Raw genomic sequence first — 18,659 nt, 5'->3', positions numbered from 1 at the left:
TTATATTTTTATTTCTGTGTTTTGTGTCGCGCCTGCAGGGTTGAAATATGTTTTCTCTCTTTGTTTACGGAGGTGTTACCCTCAGATAATATCATTGTTTGCTTTCGCTGAAAAGCCTTTTTGAAATCTGACATGTTGGCTGGATTCACAACAAGTGTAGCTTTAATTTGTTATCTTACATGTGTGATTTCATGAAAGTTTGATTTTTATAGTAATTTATTTGAATTTGGCGCTCTGCATTTTCACTGGCTTTTGGCCAGGTGGGACGCATATCCCAGAGAGGTTATTAATGTAGAGACAAACGTTTGTGCATATTATTTTGTCATAAAGTTCATTTACGAAAATCGCTACATTAGCAAGCTAGCTAGTGTTAGGAGATGCAGCTGAAGTAACATAGAGTTGAAGTTTACATACACCGTTTTTCACAGTTCATGGTCCTTCTGTAGCTCAGTTGGTAGAGCATGGCGCTTGTAACGCCAGGGTAGTGGGTTCGATTCCCGGGACCACCCATACGTAGAATGTATGCACACATGACTGTAAGTCGCTTTGGATAAAAGCGTCTGCTAAATGGCATATTATTATTATTATTATTATTATAGTTCCTGACAGTTAATCCTAGTAAAAACTCCCTGTCTTAGGTCAGTTAGGCTCACCACTTTATTTTAAGAACATGAAATGTTTAAGAACATGAAATGTCAGAATTATAGTAGTGATATATTTCAGCCTATTATTTATTTCATCACATTCCCAGTGGGTCAGAAGTTTACATACTAATTGAGTGTATTTGGTAGCATTGCCTTAAAATTGTTTAACTTTGGTCAAATGTTTCAAGTAGCCTTCCACAAGCTTCCCACAATAAGTTGGGTGAATTTTGGCCCATTCCTCCTGAATGTCGGGGAATTGAACCCCGGTCTTCCGCGTGCCCTGACCGCACGACACAGGGATTCTTAGCTAAATATCCCAGTACTGTACTGCCCAACGTCACGTTGTTCATATTTTACATTCCATCCTCACGGAAACATTTTGTTTGGAATAGAAACACTATAATGTTAATTGAATTAATTAAGCAAGTACCAGTCAAAAGTTTGGACACCTACTAATTCCAGAATTTGTCTTTTATTTTTTGCTATTTTCTACCTTGTAGAATAATAGTGAAGACATCACAGCTATGAAATAACAAATGGAATCAGTTAAGAACAAATTCTTTATTTTCCAGGACAGCCTACTCCTTCCTCCCCGTCGGGGAATTGAACCCCGGTCTCCCACGTGCCCGAATTCTGTAATACAGACATGGCCTGCTCTCCCTTATGTAAGGAATTAGGCACTTGCCCATGTTTACTGCAGTATGTATTGTAGGCTATGTTTACTTGTCAGACTGCACAGTAGCCTAATAAACAAGTGCAGGTTGCTTATATCTTCAAAATGCTTTATTATCCAAATGTAAAAGTACTGTATTTCGTCATCAGCATCTTTATGCTTTCGTTATGAAATAATTATAAATACTCATTAAAAATGCAGATGTTGATTTAGTTATGGATCCATAACAAATTACTATGGGAATAAATATCACTGATTTACAGAAATATTGGAACAAAGTTGTCTAATGAAGGCAAACAATTTAGAATCCTCCAATACTGTAGCCTACTCCTGATCGTCACTTTGTACAGCGCCATATTTTCCATTCCATCCTAGCAGAAACCCTGAGGGTTTCGTTTGTCATTTTTCTCAGAATAGAAACACCATGGTATTAAACAATTTCTTAAAGCCAAATTTCTTAAAATCAATCCCATATACTATGTAATTATATGTAATTACAAGAAAGGTTTTAAATTCTCTGGTAATGCCAATATGGAAGACTATCAAATGCTTCTCAAATATGCCCTCTGGTGGTCAAACTAGCAATAACTTGCAATAACAGAATAAATATCTGAGAATTAAATAACCTGCTACAGAATGCTGCAGCAGCACGCAAGGTGTGCTGCAGTATGACACAACTTTTAAGGAGCAACCACTGGACTACCATACTCTGGTCAAGGGCACTTAAATATTTACTTGCCCATTCACCCTCTGGATGGCACACACACAATCCATGTCTCGAGGCTTAAAAATCCTTTAACATGTCTCCTCCCCTTCATCTACACCAGTGGTCACCAACCTTTTTTGAGTCAATCACTTTTGAGTCCTCCGTTGACACTGACTAAAAGGGGACACCCCTTCTAGCTGATGGCAACTCGAGTCGCACCGCATTATTTCTGCGTCATGCACAAATTCATGTTGTTACTCCTATGACCAGAGAAAGTTAAATATGGCTTATTAATATAAAAAAGGCCCAAGCTGCTAATAACAACAATAGATACACTTTCCTATTCATTCATTGTAAAATGGGCACACGTTGCCTACCCGGCGTCAGGACAGCTGAATCAGGTGCACCCAACCGCATGAGACTAATTAAAGAAAATTGTAACGCTAGGTTTTATCGTTGGCCATCGACTGAATGCTTTGGAGATCGACCGGTTGGTGACCACTGATCTACACTGATTGAAGTGGATTTAACAGGTGACATCAATACAGCTTTCACCCGGATTCACCTTTTCATGCTCAAGGAAAGAGCAGGTGTTCCTAATGTTTTGTACACTGTGTTTTGCAGCAATTGCCAACAAATGCTAGTGCCAACCGTACCCAAAAAATGACAGCAATCGGTTAATGTTATTTATTTACAACTGACTTTCATATAACTTAATAAGGAGCAAACAATTAAAGACAGATCTCACTTAATTTTGCCAACAAAAATGTGTCAACAGAATGAAACACAACAAGTGCATATTTAAAGAGCTGGTTTAGATGAATAAAAAACTGTTCGCTGCTCTGGCCCCCCAATGGTGGAACAAACTCCCTCACGACGCCAGGACAGCGGAGTCAATCACCACCTTCCGGAGACACCTGAAACCCCACCTCTTTAAGGAATACCTAGGATAGGATAAAGTAATCCTTCTCACCGCCCCCCCCGCCTTAAAAAATTTAGATGCACTATTGTAAAGTGGCAGTTCCACTGGATGTCATAAGGTGAATGCACCAATTTGTAAGTCGCTCTGGATAAGAGCGTCTGCTAAATGACTTAAATGTAAATGTAAATTGTCCACTACATTCCTCCTAGGCTATAGCCCCCCCCCCCCTGTATTTTGTTTTACCTCAATGAAAAAGGCCAGGGCTTCTCTCTCTCCCTCTCTCTCTCTCTTGCAGCAGGCGCATGCACCTAAGACAGCGCATAAGGAGTGAGAGAATGGTGCTTAATTAAGCATGACATCGGTATGCCTGCTACAATTTTATTTCATAGCTTTGTTTTGCCGGTGTTAGGTTCTAAATATCAGAGTAAGAACTCGACGGACATTATGAAAGCTTTAACCAAGTTTATCCATCCCAAAGGATCGAACAGCTGAACAGACAAAGACATATTCACACAAGCACTGATATTTAATCCTTTCTCCTATGCTGAGTCTCCTGCACATCTGAACAGCCAATGCATCTGTTGCTAGACAGAACCTTAGTGATATCTGTTCTTCCCCACTTCATCTGACCTCTGCCCAAACGGCTCACTCCTCCAACTCACGGCTGTCATGGTGACTGGTACCAGACTTTCTCTTCTCCCAGAGGATCCCTCCCATATGATCCCTTATGGTGAACAATAACATATGCTGACATCATGTAAACGTTATACATGACCCTTTCTCCCTCAGTGACATGAATAAGTATATTTAAATTCTCAGAACCCAACACCGGCTAATGGAAACACTGGTGTGCTTGCACCTGCCTTTCGTGTATCTCTTCCTAACCCTCTGCCCTGATTCCCATTTTCATTATCCATCTTATTTCCCTCTTCTGTTCCTCCTCATCTTTTCTGTTTGTCTCCACTCTTTTTGCTGGTACCATTTCTCTCCATGTCCATCGTCTTGTCCATTGGCTACCGTTGGAATAGGTAAGATGATATGCTTGCTTGGCAACTGATCATGTGTCTTGCCGGGCCTGCCAGCTGCAGTGACAACCCCCTATTAAAGCCGGGTTTCTTTTTCTCCAGATGTAGGCTACATTCCCCTTTACCGGTTCTTCAGTGCATCTCATGGTCCTTTTTCACTCTCCCCCTCTTTCACGTTCAATCATCTCATATCTTTACTTGCCTAATAGTTACAGTGGAGAGAACAAGTATTTGATACACTGGCAATTTTGCAGGTTTTCCTACTTACAAAGCATGTAGAGGTCTGTCATTTGTATCATAGGTACACTTCAACTGTGAGAGACGGAATCTAAAACAAAAATCCAGAAATCACAGTGTATGATTTTTAAGTAATTACTTTGCATTTTATCGCATGACATAAGTACATCAGAAAAGCAGAACTTAACATTTGGTACAGAAACCTTTGTTTGCAATTACAGAGATCATACGTTTCCTGTAGCTTTTGACCAGGTTTGCACACACTGCAGCAGGGATTTTGGCCCACTCTGCCATACAGACCTTCTCCAGATCCTTCAGGTTTCGGTGCTGTCGATGGGCAATACGGACTTTAAGCTCCCTCCAAAGATGTTCTATTGGGTTTAGGTCTGGAGACTGGCTAGGCCACTCCAGGACCTTAAGATGCTTCTTACGGAGCCACTCCTTAGTTGCCCTGGCTGTGTGTTTTGGATCATTGTCATGCTGGAAGACCCAGCCACGACCCATCTTCAATGCTTTTACTGAGGGAAGGAGGTTGTTGGCCAAGATCTCGTGATACATGGCCACATCCATCCTCCCCTCAATATGGTGCAGTTGTCCTATCCCCTTAGCAGAAAAGCATCCCCAAAGAATGATGTTTCCACCACAATGCTTCACAGTTGGGATGGTGTTCTTGGGGTTGTACTCATCCTTCTTCTTCCTCCAAACACGGCGAGTGGAGTTTAGACCGAAAAGCTCTATTTTTGTCTCATCAGACCACATGACCTTCTCCCATTCCTCCTCTGGATCATCCAGATGGTCATTGGCAAACTTCAGACGGGGGGACATTGCGTGCGCTGCAGGATTTTAATCCATGACGGCGTAGTGTGTTACTAATGGTTTTCTTTGACACTGTGGTCCCAGCTCTCTTCAGGTCAAATCAAATTTTATTTGTCACATACACATGGTTAGCAGATGTTAATGCGAGTGTAGCGAAATGCTTGTGCTTCTAGTTCCGACAATGCAGTAATAACCAACAAGTAATCTAGCTAACAATTCCAAAACTACTACCTTATAGACACAAGTGTAAGGGGATAAAGAATATGTACATAAAGATATATGAATGAGTGATGGTACAGAGCGGCATAGGCAAGATACAGTCGGTGCTATTGAGTGCAGTATATACATATGAGATGAGTATGTAAACAAAGTGGCATAGTTAGTGGCTAGTGATACATGTATTACATAAAGATGCAGTAGATGATATAGAGTACAGTATATACGTATACATATGAGATGAATAATGTAGGGTATGTAAACATTATATTAGGTAGCATTGTTTAAAGTGGCTAGTGATATATTTTACATCATTTCCCATCAATTCCCATTATTAAAGTGGCTGGAGTTGAGTCAGTGTGTTGGCAGCAGCCACTCAATGTTAGTGGTGGCTGTTTAAAAGTCTGATGGCCTTGAGATAGAAGCTGTTTTTCAGTCTCTCGGTCCCAGCTTTGATGCATCTGCAGTGGCTCGGGTGGTTGTTGTCCTTGATGATCTTTATGGCCTTCCTGTGACATCGGTGGTGTAGGTGTCCTGGAGGGCAGGTAGTTTGTCCCCGGTGATGCGTTGTGCAGACCTCACTACCCTCTGCAGAGCCTTACGGTTGTGGGCGGAGCAGTTGCCGTACCAGGCGGTGATACAGCCCGACAGGATGCTCTCGATTGTGCATCTGTAGAAGTTTGAGTGCTTTTGGTGACAAGCCAAATTTCTTTAGCCCCCTGAGGGGGGGGGGGGGCTGCTGCGCCTTCTTCATGATGCTGTCTGTGTGGGTGGACCAATTCAGTTTGTCTGTGATGTGTACGCAGAAGACTTTACTACCCTCTCCACTACTGTTCCATCGATGTGGATAGGGAGGTGTTCCCTCTGCTGTTTCCTGAAGTCCACAATTTACATTTACATTTAAGTCATTTAGCAGATGCTCTTATCCAGAGCGACTTACAAATTGGTGCATTCACCTTATGACATCCATTGGAACAGCCACTTTACAATAGTGCATCTAAATATTTTAAGGGGGGGGGGTGAGAAGGATTACTTTATCCTATCCTAGGTATTCCTCAATCACAATCATCTCCTTAGTTTTGTTGACGTTGAGTGTGAGGTTATTTTCCTGACACCACACTCCGAGGGCCCTCACCTCCTCCCTGTAGGCCGTCTCGTCGTTGTTGGTAATCAAGCCTACCACTGTTGTGTCGTCTGCAAACTTGATGATTGAGTTGGAGGCGTGCATGGCTACGCAGTCGTGGGTGAACAGGGAGTATAGGAGAGGGCTCAGAACGCACCCTTGTGGGGCCCCAGTGTTGAGGATCAGCGGGGTGGAGATGTTGTTGCCTACCCTCACCACCTGGGGGCGGCCCGTCAGGAAGACCAGTACCCAGTTGCACAGGGCGGGGTCGAGACCCAGGGTCTCGAGCTTGATGACGAGCTTGGAGGGGACTATGGTGTTAAATGCCGAGCTGTAGTCGATGAACAGCATTCTCACATAGGTATTCCTCTTGTCCAGATGGGTTAGGGCAGTGTGCAGTGTGGTTGAGATTGCATCGTCTGTGGACCTATTTGGGCGTTAAGCAAATTGGAGTGGGTCTAGGGTGTCAGGTAGGGTGGAGGTGATATGGTCCTTGACTAGTCTCTCAAAGCACTTCATGATGACTGAAGTGAGTGCTACGGGGCGGTAGTCGTTTAGCTCAGTTACCTTAGCTTTCTTGGGAACAGGAACCACGGTGGCCCTCTTGAAGCATGTGAGAAAAACAGACTGGGATAGGGATTGATTGAATATGTCTGTAAACACACCAGCCAGCTGGTCTGCGCATGCACTGAGGTCGCAGCTGGGGATGCCGTCTGGGCCTGCAGCCTTGCGAGGGTTGACACGTTTAAATGTTTTCCTCACGTCGGCTACCGTGAAGGAGAGTCCGCATGTTTTGGTTGCGGGCCGTGTCAGTGGCACTGTATTGTCCTCAAAGCGGGCAAAAAAGTTATTTAGTCTGCCTGGGAGCAAGACATCCTGGTCTGTGACGGGGCTGGTTTTCTTTTTGTAATCCGTGATTGACTGTAGACCCTGCCACATACCTCTTGTGTCTGAGCCGTTGAATTGAGATTCTACTTTGTCTCTATACTGACGCTCAGCTTGTTTGATTGCCTTGCGGAGGGAATAGTTACACTGTTTGTATTCGGTCATGTTTCCGGTCACCTTGCCCTGATTAAAAGCAGTGGTTCGCGCTTTCAGTTTCACGCGAATGCTGCCATCAATCCACGGTTTCTGGTTTTGGAAAGTTTTAATCGTTGCTATGGGAACGACATCTTCAACGCACGTTCTAATGAACTCGCTCACCGAATCATCAGCGTATTCGTCAATGTTGTCTGACGCAATACGAAACATATCCCAGTCCACGTGATGGAAGCAGTCTTGGAGTGTGGAATCAGATTGGTCGGACCAGCGTTGAACAGACCTCAGCGCGGGAGCTTCTTGTTTTAGTTTCTGTCTGTAGGCAGGGATCAACAAAATGGAGTCGTGGTCAGCTTTTCCGAAAGTAGAGCGGGGCAGGGCCTTATATGCGTCGCGGAAGTTAGAATAGCAATGATCCAAGGTTTTTCCAGCCCTGGTTGCGCAATCAATATGCTGATACAATTTAGGGAGTCTTTTTTTCAGATGAGCTTTGTTAAAATCCCCAGCTACAATGAATGCAGCCTCTGGATATATGGATTCCAGTTTGCAAAGAGTCAAATAAAGTTTGTTCAGAGCCATCGATGTGTCTGCTTGGGGGGAATATATACGGCTGTGATTATAATCGAAGAGAATTCCCTTGGTAGATAATGCGGTCGACATTTGATTGTGAGGAATTCTAAATCAGGTGAACAGAAGGACTTGAGTTCCTGTATGTTGTTGTGGCCACACCACGTCTCGTTAACCACGAAGCATACGCCCCCGCCCCTCTTCTTACCAGAAAGATGTTTGTTTCTGCCGGCGCGATGCGTGGAGAAACCAGCTGGCTGCACCGACTCCGATAGCGTCTCTCCAGTGAGCCATGTTTCCGTGAAGCAAAGAACGTTAGTCACTGATGTCCCTCTGGAATGCTACCCTTGCTCGGATTTCATCAACCTTGTTGTCAAGAGACTGGACATTGGCGAGAAGAATGCTAGGGAGTGGTGCACGATGTGCCCGTCTCCGGAGTCTGACCAGAAGACCGCTTCGTTTCCCCCTTTTTATGAAGTTGTTTTTTTGGGTCGCCGGCTGGGATCCATTCCTTTGTCCTGGGTGAAAGGCAGAACACAGGATCCGCTTCGCGAAAGTCATATTCTTGGTCGTACTAATGGTGAGTTGACGCTGCTCTTATATTCAGTAGTTCTTCTCGACTGTATGTAATGAAACCTAAGATGACCTGGGGTACCAATGTAAGAAATAACACGTAAAAAAACAAAAAACGGCATAGTTTCCCAGGAACGCGAAGCGAGGCGGCCATCTCTGTCGGTCATTGACCAGGTCCTGCTGTGTAGAACTGGGCTGATCCCTCACCTTCCTCATGATCATTGATGCCCCACGAGGTGAGATCTTACATGGAGCCCCAGACCGAGGGTGATTGACCGTCATCTTGAACTTCTTCCATTTTCTAATAATTGCGCCAACAGTTGTTGCCTTCTCACCAAGCTGTTTGCCTATTGTCCTGTAGCCCATCCCATCCTTGTGCAGGTCTACAATTTTAGCCCTGATGTCCTTACACAGCTCTCTGGTCTTGGCCATTGTGGAGAGGTTTGAGTCTGTTTGATTGAGTGTGTGGACAGGTGTGGACAGGTAATGAGTTCAAACAGGTGCAGTTAATACAGGTAATGAGTGGAGAACAGGAGGGCTTCTTAAAGAAAAACTAACAGGTCTGTGAGAGCTTGAATTCTTACTGGTTGGTAGGTGATCAAATACTTATGTCATGCAATTTATTTACTTAAAAATCATACAATGTGATTTTCTGGATTTTTGTTTTAGATTCCGTCTCTCACAGTTGAAGTGTACCTATGATAAAAATGACAGACCTTTACATGCTTTGTAAGTAGGAAACCCTGCAAAATCGGCAGTTTATCAAATACTTGTTCTCCCCACTGTAAATGTCTCTTAACACTTTGTTCCTCTTCCGTGTGTGTGCTTGCTGCTCAAGGTCTAGCTTTTTAATGTCTCTAACAACCCCCTCCCTTTCTTTTCTGTATTTGTGTATCCAGGCGCAACGCGGTGGATGCGTTCCGCGTGAACGTGATCCATGCACGGCAGCAGGTGCGCTCGCCGGTCACCAACATCGCCCGCACCAGTTTCTTCCACGTCAAGCGCTCCAACATCTGGCTGGCGGCGGTCACCAAGCAGAATGTCAACGCCGCCATGGTGTTCGAGTTTCTCTACAAGGTATATTTATTTGTGTTGTATGTATTGGCTGGCGCAATTGAATGTTCTTCCTTGGGGATTAATAAATAACTGTTTATTATTTTATCTCATCTTAAGATGTGCGACGTCATGACAGCCTACTTCGGCAAGATCAGCGAGGAGAACATCAAGAACAACTTTGTGCTGATCTACGAGCTGCTGGACGGTAAAGGAAGCCTTTTCTTTTGCCACTCTTTTAGGATATCGTAAGGAAAGAGCAGAGCTGATGTGTCAATCATCTAATGTTGCTACTGTGTGTGTGTGTGTGTTAGGGATGGGCATTTGAATTGATTGCCATATTCAAATAATATTTAAAAAATGTGGATATCCCGATAATTGAAATGCATGTTTTAAATATGATATATATATACAGTGGGGCAAAAAAGTATTTAGTCAGCCACCAATTGTGCAACTTCTCCCACTTAAAAATATGAGAGAGGCTTGTAATTTTCATCATAGGTACACTTCAACTATGACAGACAAAATGAGGAAAACAATTCCAGAAAATCAGGATTAGGATAGGATTTTTAATGAATTGATTTATTATGGTGGAAAATAAGTATTTGGTCAATAACAAAAGTTTTTCTCAATACTTTGTTATATACCCTTTGTTGGCAATGACAGAGGTCAAACGTTTTCTGTAAGTCTTCACAAGGTTTTCACACACTGTTGCTGGTATTTTGGCTCATTCCTCCATGCAGATCTCCTCTAGAGCAGTGATGTTTTGGGGCTGTTGCTGGGCAACACGGACTTTCAACTCCCTCCAAAGATTTACTATGGGGTTGAGATCTGGAGACTGGCTAGGCCACTCCAGGACCTTGAAATGCTTCTTACGAAGCCACTTCTTCGTTGCCCGGGCGGTGTGTTTGGGATCATTGTCATGCTGAAAGACCCAGCCACGTTTCATCTTCAATGCCCTTTCACTCAAAATCTCACGATACATGGCCCCATTCATTCTTTCCTTTACACGGATCAGTCATCCTGGTCCCCTTGCAGAAAAACAGCCCCAAAGCATGATGTTTCCTCCCCCATGCTTAACAGTAGGTATGGTGTTCTTTGGATTCAACTCAGCATTCTTTGTCCTCCAAACACGACGAGTTGAGTTTTTACCAAAAAGTGATATTTTGGTTTCATCTGACCATATTTTTATTTATTTCACCTTTATTTAACCAGGTAGGCAAGTTGAGAACAAGTTCTCATTTACAATTGCGACCTGGCCAAGATAAAGCAAAGCAGTTCGACAGATACGACACAGAGTTACACATGGAGTAAAACAAACATACAGTCAATAATACAGTATAAAGAAGTCTATATACAATGTAAGCAAATGAGGTGAGAAGGGAGGTAAAGGCAAAAAAGGCCATGGTGGCAAAGTAAATACAATATAGAAAGTAAAACACAGGAATGGTAGTTTTGCAATGGAAGAATGTGCAAAGTAGAAATAAAAATAATGGGGTGCAAAGGAGCAAAATAAATAAATGAATTAAATACAGTTGGGAAAGAGGTAGATGTTTGGGCTAAATTATAGGTGGGCTATATATAGGTGCAGTAATCTGTGAGCTGCTCTGACAGTTGGTGCTTAAAGCTAGTGAGGGAGATAAGTGTTTCCAGTTTCAGAGGTTTTTGTAGTTCGTTCCAGTCATTGGCAGCAGAGAACTGGAAGGAGAGGCGGCCAAAGAAAGAATTGGTTTTGGGGGTGACTAGAGAGATATACCTGCTGGAGCGTGTGCTACAGGTGGGAGATGCTATCGTGACCAGCGAGCTGAGATAAGGGGGACTTTACCTAGCAGGGTCTTGTAGATGACATGGAGCCAGTGGGTTTGGAGACTAGTATGAAGCGAGGGCCAGCCAACGAGAGCGTACAGGTCGCAATGGTGGGTAGTATATGGGGCTTTGGTGACAAAACGGATTGCACTGTGATAGACTGCATCCAATTTGTTGAGTAGGGTATTGGAGGCTATTTTGTAGATGACATCGCCAAAGTCGAGGATTGGTAGGATGGTCAGTTTTACAAGGGTATGTTTGGCAGCATGAGTGAAGGATGCTTTGTTGCGAAATAGGAAGCCAATTCTAGATTTAACTTTGGATTGGAGATGTTTGATATGGGTCTGGAAGGAGAGTTTACAATATAACCAGACACCTAAGTATTTGTAGTTGTCCACGAGCCGTCCAGAGTAGTGATGTTGGACAGGCGGGTAGGTGCTGGTAGCGATTGGTTGAAGAGCATGCATTTAGTTTTACTTGTATTTAAGAGCAATTGGAGGCCACGGAAGGAAAGTTGTATGGCATTGAAGCTTGCCTGGAGGGTTGTTAACACAGTGTCCAAAGAAGGGCCGGAAGTATACAGAATGGTGTCGTCTGCGTAGAGGTATATCAGAGACGCACCAGCAGCAAGAGCGACCTCATTGATGTATACAGAGAAGAGAGTCGGTCCAAGAATTTAACCCTGTGGCACCCCCATAGAGACTGCCAGAGGTCCGGACAGCAGACCCTCCGATTTGACACACTGAACTCTATCAGAGAAGTAGTTGGTGAACCAGGCGAGGCAATCATTTGAGAAACCAAGGCTGTTGAGTCTGCCGATGAGGATGTGGTGATTGACAGAGTCGAAAGCCTTGGCCAGATCAATGAATACGGCTGCACAGTAATTTTTCTTATCAATGGCGGTTAAGATATCGTTTAGGACCTTGAGCGTGGCTGAGGTGCACCCATGACCAGCTCTGAAACCAGATTGCATAGCAGAGAAGGTATGGTGAGATTCGAAATGGTCGGTAATCTGTTTGTTGACTTGGCTTTCGAAGACCTTAGAAAGGCATGGTAGGATAGATATAGGTCTGTAGCAGTTTGGGTGAAGAGTGTCCCCCCCCTTTTGAAGAGGGGGATGACCGCAGCTGCTTTCCAATCTTTGGGAATCTCAGACGACACGAAAGAGAGGTTGAATAGGCTAGTAAATAGGGGTGGCAACAATTTCGGTAGATAATTTTAGAAAGAAAGGGTCCAGATTGTCTAGCCCGGCTGATTTGTAGGGGTCCAGATTTTGCAGCTCTTTCAGAACATCAGCTGAATGGATTTGGGAGAAGGAGAAATGGGGAAGGCTTGGGCGAGTTGCTGTTGACCGGGGTAGGAGTAGCCAGGTGGAAAGCATGGCCAGCCGTAGAAAAATGCTTATTAAAATTCTCAATTATGGTGGATTTATCAGTGGTGACAGTGTTTCCTATCTTCAGTGCAGTGGGCAGCTGGGAGGAGGTGTTCTTATTCTCCATGGACTTTACAGTGTCCCAGAACTTTTTTGAGTTAGTGTTGCAGGAAGCAAATTTCTGCTTGAAAAAGCTAGCCTTGGCTTTTCTAACTGCCTGTGTATAATGGTTTCTAGCTTCCCTGAACAGCTGCATATCACGGGGGCTGTTCGATGCTAATGCAGAACGCCATAGGATGTTTTTGTGTTAAGGGCAGTCAGGTCTGGGGAGAACCAGGGGCTATATCTTTTCCTGGTTCTAAATTTCTTGAATGGGGCATGTTTATTTAAGATGGTTAGGAAGGCCTTTAAAAAAGATATCCAGGCATCCTCTACTGACGGGATGAGATCAATATCCTTCCAGGATACCCCGGCCAGGTCAATTAGAAAGGCCTGCTCGCTGAAGTGTTTCCGGGAGCGTTTTACAGTGATGAGTGGAGGTCGTTTGACCGCTGACCCATTACGGATGCAGGCGATGAGGCAGTGATCGCTGAGATCTTGGTTGAAGACAGCAGAGGTGTATTTAGAGGGGAAGTTGGTTAGGATGATATCTATGAGGGTGCCCGTGTTTAAGGCTTTGGTGAGGTACCTGGTAGGTTCATTGATAATTTGTGTGAGATTGAGGGCATCAAGTTTAGATTGTAGGATGGCTGGGGTGTTAAGCATGTTCCAGTTTAGGTCGCCTAGCAGCACGAGCTCTGAAGATAGATGGGGGGCAATCAGTTCACATATGGTGTCCAGAGCACAGCTGGGGGCAGAGGGTGGTCTATAGCAGGCGGCAACGGTGAGAGACTTGTTTTTAGAGAGGTGGATTTTTAAAAGTAGAAGTTCAAATTGTTTGGGTACAGACCTGGATAGTAGGACAGAACTCTGCAGGCAATCTTTGCAGTAGATTGCAACACCGCCCCCTTTGGCAGTTCTATCTTGTCTGAAAATGTTGTAATTTGGAATTAAAACGTCCAAATTTTTGGTGGTCTTCCTAAGCCAGGATTCAGACACAGCTAGAACATCTGGGTTGGCAGAGTGTGCTAAAGCAGTGAATAGAACAAACTTAGGGAGGAGGCTTCTAATGTTAACATGCATGAAACCAAGGCTATTACGGTTACAGAAGTCGTCAAAAGAGAGCGCCTGCGGAATAGGAGTGGAGCTAGGCACTGCAGGGCCTGGATTCACCTCTACATCGCCAGAGGAACATAGGAGGAGTAGAATACGGGTGCGGCTAAAAGCAATAAGAATTGGTCGTCTAGAACGTCTGGAACAGAGAGTAAAAGGAGGTTTCTGGGGGCGATAAAATAGCATCAAGGTATAATGTACAGACAAAGGTATGGTAGGATGTGAATACAGTGGAGGTAAACCTAGGTATTGAGTTATGAAGAGGGAGATATTGTCTCTAGAAACATCATTGAAACCAGGAGATGTCATTGCATGTGTGGGTGGTGGAACTAATAGGTTGGATAAGGTATAGTGAGCAGGACTAGAGGCTCTACAGTGAAATAAGCCAATAAACACTAACCAGAACAGCAATGGACAAGACATATTGACATTAAGCAGAGGCATGCTTAGTCGAGTGATCAAAAGGGTCCAGTGAGGGGAGAGGTTGGTTGGGGGTCACGGCGATTTAGACAGCTAGCCAGGCCATCGGTAGCAAGCTAGCATAGGATGGAGGTCTGTTGTTAGCCACCTCTTGCGTTCCGTCAGTAGATTAGTGGGGTTCCGTGTGGTAGAGGGGATTAATCCAAATCACACAACAACAAAAATAAAAACAATAGATATAGTTATAGAGGCCCAAGAAGAAAACATAATAATAATAATAATAATAATAATAAAAATGAATCAATTGTCCGGTTGTCTATTCAGATAGCAGCCGGTAAGACAGCTAACGGTTAGCAGGCCGCAGATGGGCGTTCAGGTCACGTCGCGAAGGAGGAGCCAGCCGGATCTCCTTCGGGTAGATAACATCGGCAGTCCAGTTGTGAAGGCCCGGTGGGGCTCCGCGTAGGCAGTAAAACGGGTCCGGATAGGTGTTTGCGGCCCAGGAGTGATTGATGGAACTCAGGAGTGATTGACGGAGCTGGTTAGCCCCGGAATAATTGATGTTTGCTCCGGAATCGACGAAAGCCGATAGTCAGACAGATAGCAGCTAGCTAGCTGTGAGATCCGGGTATGAATGTCCAGAGAGCAGTTGAAATCCAGGGACATGGAGAGAAAAATTGGTCCGGTATGTTCCGTTCTGAGCCGCGCCATACAAAACTGACGATAGATTTTCGATCAAAAGGATAGCTGATGACCACAAACCGTGGTTAGCTGAATACTAACGATTTGCCAGTAAAGAAGCTAACTAGCTTCTGAACTAGCTTCTGAACTAGCTTCTGAACTAGCTTCTGAACTAGCTTCTGAACTAGCTTCTGAACTAGCTTCTGAACTAGTTTCTTGGAGGATTACAGATTTGAGGTAAATAATACTTTTTTATAAATATAAATTGGTGAGGCGGGTTGCAGGAGAGTGTTTTGAAGATGAGTTGATGGAAATTAAAAATGAAATGTATGTGAAAAAAGTTGTAAATATATATATATACAGGACACGACAAGACAAGGACAAAAGACGTCTGAACTGCTATGCCATCTTGGTCTCCCATATGACATTCTCCCAATCTTCTTCTGGATCATCCAAATGCTCTCTCGCAAACTTCAGATGGGCCTGGACATGTACTGGCTTAAGCAGGGGGACACGTCTGGCACTGCAGGATTTGAGTCCCTGGCGGCGTAGTGTGTTACTGATGGTAGGCTTTGTTACTTTGGTCCCAGCTCTCTGCAGGTCATTCACTAGGTCCCCCCATGTGGTTCTGGGATTTTTGCTCACCGTTCTTGTAATCATTTTAACACCACGGGGTGAGATCTTGCGTGGAGCCCCAGATCGAAGGAGATTATCAGTGGTCTTGTATGTCTTCCATTTCCTAATAATTGCTCCCACAGTTGATTTCTTCAAACCAAGCTGCTTACCTATTGCAGATTCAGTCTTCTCAGCCTGGTGCAGGTCTACAATTTTGTTTCTGGTGTCCTTTGACAGCTCTTTGGTCTTGGCCATAGTGGAGTTTGGAGTGTGACTTTTTGAGGTTGTGGACAGGTGTCTTTTATACGGATAACAAGTGCCATTAATACAGGTAACGAGTGGAGGACAGAGGAGCCTCTTAAAGAAGAAATTACAGGTCTGTGAGAGCCAGAAATCTTGCTTGTTTGTAGGTGACCAAATACTTATTTTCCACCATAATTTGCAAATAAATAAATGTAAAATCCTACAATGTGATTTTCTGGATTTTCCCCCCTCATTTACTCTGTCATAGTTGAAGTGTACCTATGATGAAAATTACAGGCCTCTCATCTTTTTAAGTGGGAGAACTTGCACAATTGGTGGCTGACTAAATACTTTTTTTGCCCCACTGTATTTTCTTACTTCAATGGGGGCGCTACTCAGGAAAGAGCCAGTGTACTCTGCTTGTTGTTTTTAGCAGAAGGGTGGGGGAGGGGCGGGAGAGGGCCAGGGGCCAGTGTGTGAGATGGAGGACACGTATTGCAGCGATAGGTTATCTATTATCTCATCCGGTAGTGTCTTATCTTGACAGCATCAAATCGATGTAAAGACGCTAGCTTCACTTGCCAGCTAGCTAGCTAGCAAGGCTAATTGAGGCTATTTTGCTGCGCTCTTCGTCCTTGTCTACAAAAACAGCCTTACCTGTTGGTTGATCATTTTAGCCTGCTCCTTCTCATTTAGCCAACTTCATTCGATAATTGTAATTTCATTTTGAATTGATTTAGAAATCTACCACTTTATTTGCGACACATGGAGCCTCTGAATGTAGTGCTGCTTTGATTGCCCGACCAATAGCAAGTTACAAAGTGTGTAGGCTACCGGTATGTCTTTTTTTAAGTGCACTCATAAAAAGTGTAATAAAAATAATTTTTACTAACATTTCGATTGTCATGGTCTATCCTTATATATGTAGCAATTAGGGCTGCCCCCGACATAAAAAAGTGATGTCCTTTCGATCAATCAATTGGTCGACATTTTTAATCGTGTATTTCTCCATATATTGATACCTCCTATGCGTTTTAATCAAATCGACTATATTCACTGAGCTTGCCTTGTGCTTTTAAGCACACACTTAGATTGAATTATTAAGACACATAAATGACTAGTGGGAGTCGACCAGCAATTGATTTGATTGAGCTGGGCCAGGCTCAGACTTTATGATGTTAAAAGAAAAGTAACTGCTCGAGACAGTGACCTCCTTGAACATCCGTTGTCAATTTATCCAATCAGTTATTGTTTTCTTGCGCAAACCGTGAGCAACACCTGTCAAACGCAGACATTTCTCAAAACACGGGGATGTCGAGTCGCATGAGACTAATATTATCAGAGGACATTTAGCGTTCACTAACAAACAGTAGGTTATTTTGGCTGGAATTGTTACTCTCCTGACATGAAAAATTACTATTCTTATGTAATATAACCAAATACAATTTCAGTAGCACGTCTTAGACTGGTGGACTGTGTCATCCCCATGACCTCCACAATGGGTCAGTCCACTCAGCGTGAATCAGACTGGTGTCTTGTACACCATTATTTTATTTTTTGCTACTGCTCGACTAAAGAAATCTCGCTCGACCAACAGCCTATCGCGCAAACAATCGACTAGTCGGCTAAATGGGGTCAGCCCTTGTAGCAATATCACATAGATCATTTCATTTTGGACAGTCTTTTCATTGAAAAAATAGGCTTTTTCCCCCCAAAAAGTAATCGAATACTAAAATCCGTTCATATATTAGAATAGTTTAATAACTGCCCATCCCTAGTGTGTGTGGTCTCATTTACAGCATGTTATTTCCCCAATCGTTTTACAACAACCTAATAAACTTTACAGGAATTCCACACAATCGTCATGCCACATCTTGAAGTGGTTCTCTCGTGCTGCGGTCAGCCTTTCTGCTGTGCTGTTGTTTTTTTAGGTTTAGATTTTTGTAACTTCTAAGCAAGAAAATCTCAACCTAAAGAAAATATAGCGCCGGCAGATGTCGAGGTGTGCTGTGTGACGGTGACAGACATTGCAGACTTGCTAATATCCACTCAAGATATTGGTGATATTATTATGATTGCTTTTCTTTTCAAAAATGACTTTTTACATTTTTAAAAATAAATGTTTTATACAGATAGTGACATTGAATTATAGTGGTGAAAGGTGGAGAGGTTGTGTCTAAGGCAGTTGGCCAGATTTAAAACCTATGCCCTGCCTGTGCATGTGTGCCAGAAGCTGCGCCATTACCCCTAGACCAGCTAGGCCACATATTCATTTTCTTTAGGTGAATAGCAATATACAGAAAATGTAGCAGTGGAAATGTTTTAAAAACATACAAGTACAACTTTCTTCTGATCTATGATGTTTGGGAAAGACAATATTGTTTTTTTACTTCATGAGAGTAACGGTTGGAAACAACCCCTCCCCTGCAACCATTTCCCAGATCGTCACTCATGTTCAACACGGTCTCTGAATTTACCTGCTCAAATAAGGGTTACATAAAATAAGATGGTGTTTCTTTGTGAGCCCATCTGGTGAGCTCATAGCAGAAGTGTGTGGTCTCACGGTCCCCTTGTCCCTTGTAGAGATCCTGGACTTTGGCTACCCCCAGAACTCGGAGACTGGCGCACTGAAGACCTTCATCACTCAAACGGGCATCAAGAGCCAGGTGGGCACCATGATCATTATTTTAAGTTATCTCTCATCCAGTTTGGACTGT

The 18,659-nt window shown here is 43.6% G+C and overlaps 1 protein-coding gene across 2 annotated transcripts in view; it reads left to right on the top strand.

Moving 5' to 3' along the window:
• The window catches only part of LOC118370495 (AP-2 complex subunit mu), a 47,099-nt gene that overhangs the window by 10,975 nt on the left and 17,465 nt on the right, over positions 1 to 18,659 (top strand). For both annotated transcript variants that reach the window (XM_035755533.2, XM_035755535.2), the window contains exons 3-5: positions 9,440 to 9,617; positions 9,714 to 9,801; positions 18,526 to 18,608. In XM_035755533.2, coding sequence (XP_035611426.1) covers positions 9,440 to 9,617; positions 9,714 to 9,801; positions 18,526 to 18,608 — 349 coding nt within the window. The remainder of the gene's footprint in view (positions 1 to 9,439; positions 9,618 to 9,713; positions 9,802 to 18,525; positions 18,609 to 18,659) is intronic.

Source organism: Oncorhynchus keta, chromosome 33 (assembly GCF_023373465.1).
Source record: "Oncorhynchus keta strain PuntledgeMale-10-30-2019 chromosome 33, Oket_V2, whole genome shotgun sequence".
Lineage (NCBI taxonomy): Eukaryota > Metazoa > Chordata > Actinopteri > Salmoniformes > Salmonidae > Oncorhynchus > Oncorhynchus keta.
The sequence above is the reverse complement of the archived record's forward strand: the minus strand, read 5'-3'. Positions and strand labels throughout refer to the sequence as shown.